Source organism: Malus domestica, chromosome 16, assembly GCF_042453785.1.
Source record: "Malus domestica chromosome 16, GDT2T_hap1".
Classification (NCBI taxonomy): Eukaryota; Viridiplantae; Streptophyta; class Magnoliopsida; order Rosales; family Rosaceae; genus Malus; species Malus domestica.
In genome coordinates, this window is record NC_091676.1 from 38,494,557 (window position 1) to 38,509,489 (window position 14,933).

Sequence of the window (14,933 nt, forward strand, 5' to 3'; positions counted from 1 at the left end):
TAGATGTCTAATGGTTAGGTCCTTGATCTTTGATCATGTCAAAGGCATTCCATTGGAGTGTCCACGGCATTGTTGGGGTCAAGCTATCTAGTCATGTAGGCATATGAATGTACAACAAGGGATCTCTAACCTTCCATGGTGGAAGGATAATACTCTAAGATATGATTCGAGAGTCTTTGGCCAAAGCATATGAATATAACTTAGGAAGTTTGTTCCAAATCATATTCAATTGAATCATATAGAGAAGTATCACATTGGATAGTAGACATGAAACAAACTATCATTCAAACAATGTGATTAAGAGTATTGTATTAGAGAATGACCGTATTGCATTGTAATTGTAACTGGATAGGTTCTCCAACCACTTCTGCTTAGCTTGGGTAACCATGACATACTGCAAGGTGTCACTCATGGTTTGTGGAAGCCCTAATGATTAGCAAACACTAATTTTAAGGGAGAATTGAAATGTGGTTTCAATTCACAATCGATCGTTAAGAGTAACAATCACCCACTACCTCGCTAATTGGAACCTAATGGATCGTACACCGAGTAAGGGCGATAGTGAAGAAATTAAATGAAATGGATATGCAATTAAATTGTTTAATTGAAGAACGGTCAAAGATTAATTAAATTAGTTAATTAATTTTACGAAAGGTTCGTATTGGGCTTTTAAGTTAGTTTTGGGTTTCGGGGCCCAAAAGCGTTTTGGTCCACAAGGCCCATTATGTTTAAGTTGTATGACAACTAAAACAAAATGGGCAAATTAGCCCAATAACAAGGTAAGGCCGGCCATTAGGGTGAATGGAGCAAACTTGGATTAATTACAAGTTTGCCACTCACTTGTAATGAAGTATAAAAGCAACTTTATAGCTTTATTTTCATTAGGGTTTTCTTTGAGGCAAAGAGGTGAAACATTTTCTCTCTTTCTCTCTACAAAGAGGCCGGCCACTTAGAGGAGATTTAGCTAGCAATCTTTTCTTCTCTAAGTCATCCATTTCATCTTCACACCTCACCCTTGGTGTGGAGACTTAGAGACACCAAACCTTTGGTGTTTTGGAGATCCTTTCCTCACATCCTCAAGGAGCAAAGGAGCACTAAAAGGGGAAAATCACAAGCAAGATTCAAGTAGCTTGGAGGTGACTTGAAGGCCCTCCACTTGGGTGAATCCCTTGTGTAAACAAGGATGAGCTTCAAGGGTAAAGAAACTCTAAATCTTTACTTCTCTTTAATGTTGTTAAAGAGTCTTTTGGTTCACCATATACTAGGCTTTGAAAGTCATGGGTTTTATGAATTGTTTTTTAATGCATGCCTACTTTAAAGTTTTAATAGTTTGCATATGTATTCAAATGTTCTTACATGTTCTTAGCTAGGACAAAATTTTTCCTTCAACAACTGCCCCGAGTGCCTCTCCTCCTACTTCTGTTGTTCAGGCCTCAGCGGCGAATCAGCCATCTTCAACCAGCCCGACAATCCAAGCTCAACTAGTACATAAGGTCTTTGAGGTCACTGTTGAACCAGTTGTTGTACTGCTGGTCGACATGCCTGCAGTTTCAGGGCCGACGGTAGGACCTATACTTGGGGAGGCAACCCCTTCGATCGGGAAGAATCTCCCATCTCCCCAAGAATCTAAAATAATTGGCGATCATCTTAGAAAAGGTATGACTATGCTGGCCACTCCCTTTACACATTAAATTCAAAAGTATTAACAACTCTTTTGTTTCAGGATGACGAGAATGACGAGACTCTACCGGCGATTAGCTCTCGACCGACCGAAACTCCTTCTGTTGATGCTTCTCCTATGGTTGAGGCGGCCGACCCGGTTGATCTTCCTGCAGCCGATTGTGGGAAAAGGCCCATTATTAAACCTGAGGCGATGTCAGAAACTCCGATTCACCTGCAGAACCAGGACCTCGGCATCCCCTCTCAAGAAGTGACCTCGACTTTTGTAAGGCTCGATTACTTTCTCTTGTCAATTTTGTTATAACAAGTCTAAACCGAGAAAATATTAACTATCAGGTGCCCTGTTATTCATTCCACCGAAAATTTTATGCGCCGAAAGGTGTTATCTATATTTCCCGGCCACCTTAGTGGTCATCGAACGTAGATAACCTTCATCGGCCGCGTGAATTTAGAAGCAGTCTGAAACACTAGGCTCAACCTTTAAGCTCTCTAGGTTCGAGCAATGAACCTGGAGACATGGCCGAAGTTTCCTCTCGGTAGGTCTAAAACAAATCCTCCCTGCTACATTCTTTTAGGATTTTCCTTGCGCCTAAACTGTTTTCTTGTGCAGCCTTCATGGGAAGTCGAGTTTGAGGCTCTCCTATCCAGCACTTTGGGAGCGGCTAGTCCTTCGGCAGCTACAACTGAACCAGTTGAATCAACTGTTCTTGTTCGATTGCAGAAGCTTTTGTCTCTATCAGCTTCGCAAGTCCTTTAGCGTAAAGGCCTTGATTCGGTGGGTGCATGTCTGAACAATCTCGAAGCAGATGGTTAATTGAGCGTCGAAGCCATCATTCAAGCGTCATCTACCTTGGAACAGACCTGAGAATATTTCAATGTTTTCAAGGAAGCCCTTCGGGCTGATGATGACTTGAAAGCTACAACGGCAGTTCGAGATGCTCTTCATCCAAAGATTGAAGTTTAAAGATGAAAAAAATTACCCTAGCCAACCTTAATCGTTAAATTGCTGAACTTCAAAATTGAAGGTCGGCAATTGCTTCTGAGCTTGCAAAGGATTTTGAGTCAGGCGGTAAATCTTGCTTAACCGAATACACGACGAGCGTGAAGCGAGTCGACCAGCTGAAGATGGAAAAGAGGAATCGGTAAGCTGAGGTCACAATGGGCAAGGTCAGGTGGTTAAAGCTGAAGGCTGTTCTTGAATCTCTTCTTCCTTCATCACCCTAGAATTATTTGATTGTAAACTGATTAATCAATGAAATGAACTTAATGAAATGAACTTTTATTCTCGCATCTCCCATGTGACTGGATAGTATTTCTTTAAAAACCTTCCATTTATTGGCAACTTGTGAACAATACCGGTTCAATCTCTAAGATGGTATGCCCCATTACTGAGGAGTTTATGAATAACGAATGGCCCATCCCAATTCGACGGCCACTTGCCGAACCTGGGGTCTTTAATTCCTACAGGTAGTACAGTTTGCCAAACCAGTTCTCCTTCGCCGAACATTTTTTGTTTAACTCGTTGATTATATGCACGTTCAGCGATCTTCTTTTGAGCCATTAATAAGTTATAAGCATCAAGCCGAGCTTCTTCTAAATCTTCTAGCTCTTGTCTTATGGCTTGACTGTACTCGGCGCTAAACAAACTACCTTGTTCAATTATTCACAATGAGTTTATACTTAGCTCAATGGGCAACATTGGGTCATGTCCATAAGTTAACGCGTACGGAGTCATTCCGGTGAATGTCCGTAGAGAGGTTTGATAAGCCCATAACGCTTCGTTTATCCTTAAGTGCCACATGCCTGGTCTTTTTTTATCATCTTTTCAAGAATACCAATAAGAACCTTGTTACTTGCTTCGGCCTGTCCATTCGCCTGCAAGTAGTATGGTGTAGATTGCTCGAGTCGAATCTTTAGATTTGCCGTATAGTTTTTAAATCTGTCGAATGTAAAGATCGTACCGTTATCTGTTATGATTGTTTCTGGCACACCAAATCTAGTCACAATGTTTTCTTCAACAAAATTACAAACTTCCTTAGACGTTAGCTCAACATATGACTTGGCTTCGACCCATTTGGTGAAGTAGTTCGTTGTAATAAGTATCCACGCATGTTTGGCTGCACCAGAAGATGGTGTGATTTTACTGATAACATCCATGGCCCATCCTCAGAACGGTCATGGTTTGATAACCGAATGTAATGATTCGGCCGGTACTCTCTGTATAGGCCCATAGATTTGACATTGTACACAACCTTTTGCGTACTCAATACAATCCTTCAAACTACTCTGCCAGAAATAGCCATGTCGTCGAAGTAGCCAACGCATTTTTGGTCCAAATTGGTGAGCTCTGCAAATTCCTTTGTGTACTTCTGCCATTACTTGAGCAACTTCTTGCAAGCCTAGGCATAGCAACAATAACCCGTCCTTACCTTTTCGATACAGCTTATTCAACTGAAGGAATGAGTTCGTCGTTGGATCGTCGTAATGCTTTCATGACGGATACAGGCATGATATTGACCGTTGCTCCTTGATCAACGAAACTTTTAGAGATTGGGTAACCTTCAATGTGGGCCGTGACATACAACGGCTTTAAATGTTGAAGATTAGCCGAGGAGAAGCGGGAAAACAAGATGGCCAAGGCTGTTTTAAGTTTCTCGTCGTTGTTTGTTGGCTCATCTTCAGTGGCAATGACAAAATCAACTTGTGTTGCTTCCTCGGCGACTACATCACCATCCAAGGAATTTGGTTGGTGTGTAGTTAGCTGGAATTCAGCAGGTAGAACATGGCCCATGCTGATTTCCATATTCTCAATGACTAAATTACCCATTGGATCCTGGTCGTCATCTTCCGGGTTATTGAGGACTATAGTGCGTTAGAGCATCCTCGGCCTAATGATCGGGTGTCTCAACAGGTATTTTCTCTTGTGCCAAAGATCCCAACCTTGTTTCCTTAGGACTGTAATTGTCGAGCTTGTTTGTTTCCGGTGTCTAACTTTGCTCCTGCAATGTTTTTTGAGCACGTTCTTCATAGGCGATCCGGGCGTCCCTTGTGTCCAAGTAGGCATCCAAACGTGCCACTCGATCTTTCTCATCAGCAGTTAGGCCGAATAGAGATGCGGCCGAGAAGACTTCGAAGTGATATCGTAGGTGTTGAAGGTCTTCGAGAGAAAAAGGGAGCTCGACTGTATCAATGTTCGTGTATGGATCGACCTCGAAACCAAGAACCCTAACCTCTCTTATGTGCTGGAATCTAGCTTTCATTGCTAGGTCGGTGGTGTTTTGGATGATCTGTTCAGCATCAGGGCAAGTTAGTGCTAGGTCGAGGGCTTCTTAACACGCCTTGGGTAGTTTATACAAATCGTTGGCATAATACTTCTTGTGAAACTCTTTCATGTATTCCAAGGATTCTTCGAGGAACAGAGGGTGTAGATTCCACCGAACTCTTATTATTGGCTTTTTCAAGGGTAACGGGGAAAGTTGGCTTTCAACCTCTTTCTTAAACTGCTCGAAACGGGCTTTCATATCCCCAGGCCGAAGAAGGAGTTTGATGCGCTTCTCGGACTCTTCAATGGTAGTTTCATAGTCACAATTGGTTTCCTTCTGCCCCTGTAATTCAGCCATGATTGTTGGGGTTGGTCGGTCGTCTTCGCTTCCTACCGCCTCTTTCAACTGCCATCTTGTAGCCGAAATAGTCTGGGCTGCCTACCGTCGAGCCATGTAGTCTATACACTGATGTTGACATTTCTGAGATTTGGATAGCGCAGTATACATGCTGGTGGGAGAATTGTAACTATACTAACGTTGGTCACATAGTTCAGGCGGCCTGAAGGTTTTTGGATTCGCTGATGAGCTTGGGCTACTGGAATTACACGAATAATAACCCTCGTTGTAAAACAATGCGTCAAAATTAAGACGCCGTCTGACCAAGGTAAAGCTGTCCGTTTGTTTCTGGGGGCCGAGCCTATCGAACACTTTCTGGCGCTAGCCTTCACCAGGTTCATTTGGAGGTGCCGCCGTGGCCGTAGATTTTTACCGCGATGTCGGAATCTGAGTCTGAGGTAATTTCTCTTTGGGTTTAGTTAATAGAACGCATGCCCTATAATTGCTGCACAAAACTATCGGTTCGTCACTTTCTTCTTCACTGGAATCTGTCATAGATTCAACTACAGCAGGTCCCGAAAACTCGATAGGTGGTTCATTGGAAAATAGGTCGATCTTGAGTCGTGGCTGGGAATGTTTCCTTAGGACGTGTTGTATTGGGATAAACTCGGCCTTCCCTTTCCCTTTACTCTTGGGTAAAAGGGAGTCTACCATGCTAACTGTTGCCGAAAAGAATGGATCAGCGTCGACCGTCATTCGTTTTTCGAGAAACTTTAGCTTGCCTTTGTCAATCCAGCTCTGGATATCACCACGGAATACAACACCGTTGTTTATGGCATGCTTGGTCGAATTATGATACTTGCAATACGTCTTTCCTTTAAGCTCTTCGGCCTTGGGAATGTTATGTCTTGGCCGAAGTTTGATGATATTTGCTAATAGCAATTGGTCAAAAATTGCCTCTGCCTTTGTGATATCAAAAGTGTAAACTTTCAATGTTTTCGTCGTCTATTCAGTGGCCGAGCGGGTTTTGGCATCCTTGGAATTAAGTTGAGTCAATGCCTTGCAAACATATGGTTTATCTATTACTATCTTGGCCGCGTCTACACTGACGTATTGGGAATCTTTACCTTCAGTCGATGCGTAGTTAACCGTAGGATTTTTGTAAATCATTCCTCAGGATGGAGATTTCGAGATCTTTTCTTCTCGGAGCAAATAATCATATTGCTCTACATGCTGGGCTAATTCATACATATCCCGAATGTTTGCCCCCAAGAACTTCTTTTTGTACTCCACGTCGAGCCCGTTCAGAGAAAGCCTAACAAATTCGACTTTGGGAAGAGGTACTCGGCACCAATTCCTGGCAGATTTAAATCTTGTAAGATAATCCATTGGTGACTCATCAAATGCTTGAGTCATCCTAGCCAATGAAGAAACTGACATTTCTATCCCTGGCCGATAAAACTGTTCATGAAATTTCTCGACCAACTCCTCCCAGCTTTGAATAGAATTAGGTGGAAGGTTGATATACCATGCAAATGTTGAGCCTGTCAACGAAAAGTTAAACAGCCGTAGTTTATGAAATCACTATTAACATCTCCGCATTGTGCAGTGAAGAGAGAGAGCCACATGTTCTAACGAGGATAAGGACGATTCTCCAGCAAAAAGGCTGAAATCTGGAATCTTGAAACCTTTAGGATATTCGAACTTTTCCACATAAGCTGGATATGGGTGAATGAATTTTGGGAATTTTGGCCTTTTTTTCATGGCCGAATCGATCATTCGTTGTTTCCACTCTCTGGTCAGATCCAACTGACCTACTACTTGATCCTCCCTTCTTTTCTACGTCAATCGTTTTGGGCCGACTAGATACTACTTCGGCCGGTAGGGGATTACCTTTAAATGGAAGCTGCCGAGCCTGATCAACAGGTTTTTCTTCGAAGACTTTGCTAACTAATAGTTCGAGCAATCTAGTGCGGGTCTCACCATTGCTTCGTATCACTTCGAGCAAATTGTTCATTTCTTAACCAACTGTCTGTTCCACTTCTCGAGATTGCTCATCAAGTCGTCTTCGAAGAAACGACCTCGTCAGAGGGTCAGAGCCTTCACCGAAGTCTTCATCACAATCCTCCACTATTCCTTCAATAAAAACACCTGCGGTTCGGTTGGGTACTTCTGCGTTTTGAGGCTGGGTACCAAGGCACACTTCTTTCTCTCGGTGTGTTACACTTATAGCCTCAGGGGTCACAGCGACAATAGGATTTCACGCATGCGACGCATCTTATCTAGGACTCGAAACCGGCAAATCGGTCGCTGGTTTTCCCATGGTTGTTTTCTTTTTTACCGATCGTGTCTCGATGGTCATGAACTTCGTAGTTTTAGCACTGGGTCCCACTGGGCGTGCCAAAATGTTGACCCTAAAAACTACTAAACCTACGTGGCACGCAGGCCAAGTAATTAATACGCTAACTACGTCCTTTGGTTGTATGCACGGCGTGCCAACTCATCGGCTAAGGAGTAAAATTTGTTGATGTTGCATTAAGTGCACAGCTGACTTCTTAATCTTGCGACTGCAGCCGAGGAAGGAACACTCTCGGCCTTTAGGTTCTAGAGCCTGAAGACAAAGCTGCTAGTTCTGCGAAGTTCACAAATCGTCGACGCTGGATTCGGTCACAGTGATTATGTTCATGAGAGTATAAACACACCGAATTGACACCAAAGTATAGGGACACAAATAGTCAAAATAAATATACGTCTTAATTGTAAAAGTGGTTCGACCGTCAGAATGCCGAACTCTAAAACCTACTTGTGAATACGCAATCATAAACAACTCGGCGTTCGATGTGTCGAGCCGTAGTAACACCTCACTTCGTCGAGAAAGCTGATAAGATGACCTCTGCCAATAAGGATCCGAAAATCCTTCCCAAATGAGACTTAGATAGATAACCAGTCGACCCTATTGCAGTGCTATTTATCCAAACTGAAGATATGTTGGCGAAAAAGAAAATAAAAATCTCAAGATGCTTGAGAGGTTTCGCGTAGAGCAAGGGTTTGCGCAGGGCAGTTTGTGTGTTGAATTGGAAGGGGTTTGTTCGATGTCCTCCCTCCCTATTTATAGTAGCCAACCTACATTGAATCGCAATCATTCTCGGATTAGAACTCCTTTCCCTGCTTCAACCTTATCTCGGCCAGTCCTACTCCTACTAGGACTTTGAACCTAACTCATTATCAGGCTGCATTAAATCTCAAACCCCAGCATCCTTATCTTGTCGAAACTCCTTCTTGTAATAGGACTCACCCGCATCCCACAGGTTCCTAACAGGATATGGCCAGCTTCAACTGCGCGGCCCATGAGCTGGATAACTCCCAATGACACCTAAACATGGCCTCTGGGCCGAGAACAATTTTAAACTCGGCCCAACCATTACTAGGTCGAGAACAATTCTAAACTCAGCCCAAACCAATATTTTTGGGCCCAAATAGTTAGATAATAAGAAAATAAGTATTTGATGTTGGAAGCTAATCAGTTTCTAGCAAAGCCTTCAACCAAGCCAACAGATAAAATATTCCCGAAGAGACATTTATTTTTAGAAAAATATCCCCGAAGCTAATCAGTTTCCAACAAAGCCTTCAACCAAGCCAACTTATTCTTCTGATTCTGAGGACAATTATAGGCCATGTGCTTTGTTTGTCCGTAAGTGAAGCATCCTCTGCTTCCTCTCTTACACTCGCCATAGTGACGGGTGTTACACCTACGACAAAACTGAACACATGAACTGCTGGAGTTTCCTTGATTCTGAAAACAAGAACCACCAATGGATCTACCTCCTCTCTGAGGTGTACCTGAGTTAAAACCCCCGCTCGAGGATCTATAGTTATTTCCACTCCTTTTAAAATTCTGAGCCGTTCTCAGGCCAAGTGACAATTGCCCCCTGTTATTGTACCTCTGGACATTCCCACCAACATCCTTATCCTCATTGTCAGGAGCATTCTCTGAATCTTCAATCCGAAGTAAGACCTCAAAGAACTCCTGGTAAGTAGCACAGGGAGTAGAGGTTGCTATAATACGCCATTTCTTGCAAGTTCCCCTTTTAAATAAACGAAGCATCTCTCGGGGATTAGCAACAATTTCGGGGCAATAACGAGATAAGTCTGTGAACCTTCGATGACACTCAGTGGCTGACATATTGCCCTGCCTCAGGTCTGCGAACTCATTCTTCTTACTATCCAAATACTCAGGAGGGATAAATCTGGTCTGAAATAACCATTTGAAAACATCCCAATTTATAGCATATGCATCAAATAAGGATCTATTCTCATAATCCCACCAAGATTCTGCTCCCAGTCGAAAGAACCAAGTCGCTGTCTCGACCCATCTCTCTAGGGAAAGATTACCATGCCTGTGCATGACTCGAAAAATCTTCTCCACATGATCGAACCATATCTCTGACTTCTCTGATCACTCATTACCAAAGAAATCATTAATCTTCAGGCGAGATACAATATCAAGAGTATTCCTCGGGGTAGGACAGAGTGAAGACTGAATAGCACTGGCGATAGCCTCACCAAACTGCCTAAAGTTCGGAAAGTTATTCTCAGCTGGAGAACGTGGCTCTCTACGAGGTGGCATGGTTCTACATAAGAAAACAAGAGTTAAAACACACTAGGAAGTGCAGGACTGTTTAAACCTGGCTCTGATACCAAACTAACACACCCCGACCTGGAAATGTCAAAGCATGTTGGCCATCACCATGAAGTGACGTAACTATAAGGGTAAATGATGCAAAAAGTGAATAAAATTAAAACTAATTAGAACTAAATAGTGAAAGAGTATGCAATCATGGGTTGAACACACTATAATTATTCAAAGCGTAATAGACAGTGAAACTACAGAAGAGTAGTCAAAACAACCAAAGTACACTTATTACATAATAGTGATGAGTTTGTACGTCTAAAACAGAAGGAAATGTCAGAACTGCCAGGATTCCTCCACAAAGAGTACAGCTATCTAGGTCCTGGAGGGGCAAAAAACAAAGTTGAATAGGTCAGCAAAACAATGCTTATAAGAAAACCTTTAACTTTGAAAATACTAACCCCTCGCCGTAAAACAAGTATAGTTTCCTTAAACATACTACTCAAGTATATAAACGATAATTCGATAATATTAAAGCAGTATAATAATCAGAAATATGCCAAGTAATGATGTATCGAATGCCATAGTAATAATCATGTGATAATCAAGTATAGCTAAGTGCTCATCCATCTAAGCTAACACACAAGTTCGAACAGATGGTTTCTAACACGAATAGGACTGGGTGTAATCAATATGCTCTAGTACTACGATCACATGAAGACTGGTGCAGAAGCACATCACATGCAAGTCGGATTACCTAATGCAATCTACCCGACAGAACTGGCACCTAACTTGGATCCAAGGCGAGCGAATGGTGCGGATGTGAGAATACACGTGAAAGACTGGCCCTATCCCTAAGGCGAGTACTAACACCGGGTGCAGCAAGATGAGCATGTACAAATATGTATGAATGCCATGACAGTAATATCACAACCATATAGCAGCATTTATCACAATTTATATCACAATAATAATACTAGGCAATATAGGTGTAAATGAAGTAAATACGCATTATGGAAACTGTAAATATGTATAGGTATAAAACAACTGCCCACTCACAAGTACGTCGCTGGGTCGTAACCCCCGAGCCTATCTTGGCCTCGAAAATCCTCGGGATAAGTTTCCCCTATATGTGAAATAACTAAAATAACATTAATTAAAGCACATAACGGAAACCTAAATAAAACCCCCATAGTTTGCTCAAACCTAGGGTTTAAATATATCAAATCGATCTACTCAATGACACGAACACACACTTGTCAACCACACGCCGTCCGGAGGCCGGATGCGCCCTTACGCGCTGCCCAAAGTGGCTGCACAGATGGCCAAGCGTGACCCACTCGCCCGCGAGTACACTGTACTCGCCTTCCTCGCAATTTTCTGCAGTTTTTGCAAATTTTTGGCCCAACTTCCTTCTTCTTGAGTTTTCTTGGTAAAACCACATGTTCAAAACACAAACAAGGAATCAATAACAACCCATAGAAGTGAAATAAAGGTTCTAAAGGTTTCTCAAGGCTTACCTAAGCCATGAATGGCTTGAAAATCAATATGTCGAACTCGCCGAGTCGACCTTCCGAGTTAGTGAGTCAAAACTCATCCACACCAAATTTCAAGGACATGGTTGTGATCATGGGACTGAGATGATCACAATGGTGTAGTTGGTTTGTCAAGTTTGAGTGTTTTGGTGTGTTTTTGTGAAGGTTGCAGAGAGGAAGAAGAAAAAGAAGTGCGGCGAGGGAGAGGGAGAAGAGAGAAAGAGAGATGGAATGCTTTTCTGATTGGGGGGACAAAAAATAAAGAAGAGATGGGATAGGTGAGTGAGTGAAATAATGGAGGGGTGCACGGGTAGGATAAAAAAGGGATCTAATGGATAGGTTTTTAGATTTCCTACAGTAAAAGGAAATTGAAATCTATCCGAAGTAGATATTTTTACACTTTAAAATCTACGCCTACTCGTACTAGCATGTACAATTTAAATACGATAGCGAGAACTAAAATGGAAAGCGATAGGGATAAGTCCAAGTCACTTGCCAATAAGGGCATAATCGTCAAATTACATACTCGGGGAGAAATTACATAAGAAAATTAGGGACGGATCATCACAATAGATATATATATATATGTATGTATGTATGTATGTATGTATGTATGTATGTATGTATGTATGTATGTATGTATTTATGTATACACACACAATATAACAGAGAGTATAATTTATATTTTATTATTTTTAACCCCACCAATTATGGGTTTTATTTAAAATCTCATTAATATAAACAAATACACATTTCAATTTTTAATTTTTAATTTGAAAACTATAGTAACTTACATTATTACATTAATGTCAGGGACTTCGATCAAAAGCTAAAAATAGACAAGGTTTCAATCAAAGAAAATTGATAGTTAGGGATCACATCCAAAGTGTCCCTTTATTTTTAGTTTACCCTTGCATTATTTAACACTTATTATCTCGTATTGTCTTAGATAATTTGCTTAAGTTTGAGAGAATAATATCTAAAATCTCAAGCTTATTTATTGATATGAAATACATTAATACTAATATGAGTTGTAAAAAGTTACAAAACTTTGAAAAAAAAGTATTAGTGGGTAGGGACTGCGTCAAAGTTTATCTGCCATTTAAATTTGATCGTCTCTGCATAGTTGAGAAATAAACAAAAAATGACCCATTTTCTTAATCTTGGACAGAAATATGACAAATCGGCCATACACAAGCCATACACACATTCACAAAATCGAAATTACTAAAATACCCACATATAACAACAACAACAACAAAGTCTTTTCCCACTAAGTGGGGTCAGCTATATGCATCCTAGAATGTCATTGCACTCGGTTCTGTGTCATGTCTTCCATTAGATCTAAGTACTCTAAGTCTTTTCTTAAAGTCTCTTCCAAAGTTTTCCTAGGTCTTCCTCTACCCCTTCAGGCCTGGACCTTTGTCCCATAGTAGCATCTTCTAATTGGAGCTTCAATAGGCCTTCTTTGCACATGTCCAAACCACCGTAACCGATTTTCTCTCATCTTTCTTTCAATTTCGGCTACTCCTACTTTGCCTCGGATATCCTCATTCCTAATCTTATCCTTTCTCGTGTGCCCACACACCCAACGAAGCATCCTCATCTCCACTACACCCATTTTATGTACGTGTTGATGCTTCACCGTCCAACATTCTGTGCCATACAACATCGCCGGCCTTATTATCATCCTATAAAATTTTCCCTTGAGCTTCAGTGGCATATGGTGGTCACACAACATGCCGGATGCACTCTTCCACTTCATCCATCTAGCTTGTATTCTATGGTTGAGGTCTCCATCTAATTCTCCGTTCTTTTGCAAGATAGATCCTAGGTAGCGAAAACGGTCGCTTTTTGGCATTTCCTGATCTTCGATCCTCACCCCTAACTCATTTGGGCCTCCATTTGCACTGAACTTACATTCCATATATTCTGTCTTTGATCGGCTTAGGCGAAGACCTTTAGATTCCAACACTTCTCTCCAAAGGTTAAGCTTCGCATTTACCCCTTCCTGAGTTTCATCTATCAGCACTATATCGTCTGTGAAAAGCATACACCAAGGAATATCATCTTAAATATGTCCCGTTAACTCATCCATTACCAATACAAAAAAGTAAAGACTTAAGGATGAGCCTTGATGTAACCCTACAGTTATGGGGAAGCTTTCGGTTTGTCCTTCATGAGTTCTTATAGCAGTATGTGCTCCATTATACATATCCTTTATACCTTGGATATATGCGACTCGTACTCTTTTCTTCTCTAAAATCTTCCAAAGAATGTCTCTTGGGACCCTATCATACGCTTTTTCCAAATCTATAAAGACCAAGTGTAAATCCTTTTTCTTATCTCTATATCTTTCCATTAATCTTCATAAGAGATAGATTGCCTCCATGGTTAAGCGCCCTGGTATGAACCTGAATTGGTTGTTCGAAACCCGTGTCTCTTGCCTCAATCTATGCTCAATGACTCTCTCCTAGAGCTTCATTGTATGACTCATTAGCTTAATACCCCTATAGTTCATACAATTTTGTACGTCGCCCTTATTCTTGTACATAGGCACCAAAGTGCTCTTTCACCACTGATCGGATCATATTTATATATATTTTTACTTCGAATTCACTCGTCTTTTCTTAGTTAGTTCCTTATATTTTTGAACTATTTACGTATTTTTGTGTTTATAGGATTTGTTATGCAAAGAAAATAAAAATAGAACAAGTGAAATTTTATGTAATAAATTCGTCAAAACTGTCTGTGGAGATCAGCTTTTAAATAAAATTAAAAAGAAAAAAATAAATAAATAATAATCATGATTTATGTTTTGTAAAAGAAATGAAAGAAGACTCATGGCAGACACGGAATGGTGGAGAAAAGAGAACAAGCATATCTTATTATTTTCTTTGTTAGGTGGACAATATTAGTAAAGCTCTTCACAGTTGTGGGTATCAAATGCGTGGATTCGAGACCATGTATAATGGTCACACGGGCAGGCGGCTCAGCACTATGATATTCCTTGGCCCCACATACTACCAGAGACTGAAGCATATTGTCGACGATAAGATCCATTCACGAGGAGGGGGTCCAGGGGAGATCCTCACAAGGCAGCCAGCTGAGGGACGATCTAGAAAAGGTGGTCTACGCTTCGGGGAAAATAAAAGGCTGCCTTTGGGCAGCATGAAAGGGGAGACTGCAACGAGATAGAGAAAAGAAGGAAAGACAAGGGCTGCCCTTGGCAGCGTGAGAGAGAGGCGCAGAGTGTGGGAGGCGGAAAGAATAAAATAAAAAAGAAAGCTGCCTTGCAGCACAGCGCCAGGCAGGACAGAGAGACTGACGCGGAAAGGAAAGCAGAACAGCTGCTTGGCAGCGTACGTGGGGAGAGAGGAAACGCAGAAAAGAGGGAAGTCAGGGAGGACGCCAGTGAAGAAAGCAGCAAGCTGTTCTTCTCTCTCGGTTAAATCTTTCCAAACTTATATTTTATTTCTGTTTTAATAA

The 14,933-nt window shown here is 41.5% G+C and overlaps 1 protein-coding gene across 1 annotated transcript; it reads right to left on the bottom strand.

Annotated features, from left to right (window-relative positions):
* Positions 1-8,883: 8,883 nt before the first annotated feature.
* On the bottom strand, positions 8,884-9,684 carry LOC139193154 (uncharacterized). Its single transcript, XM_070816132.1, has one exon. It carries the CDS (start codon positions 9,682-9,684, stop codon positions 8,884-8,886), a length of 801 nt encoding a protein of 266 aa, XP_070672233.1.
* Between the last annotated feature and the right edge of the window lie 5,249 nt (positions 9,685-14,933).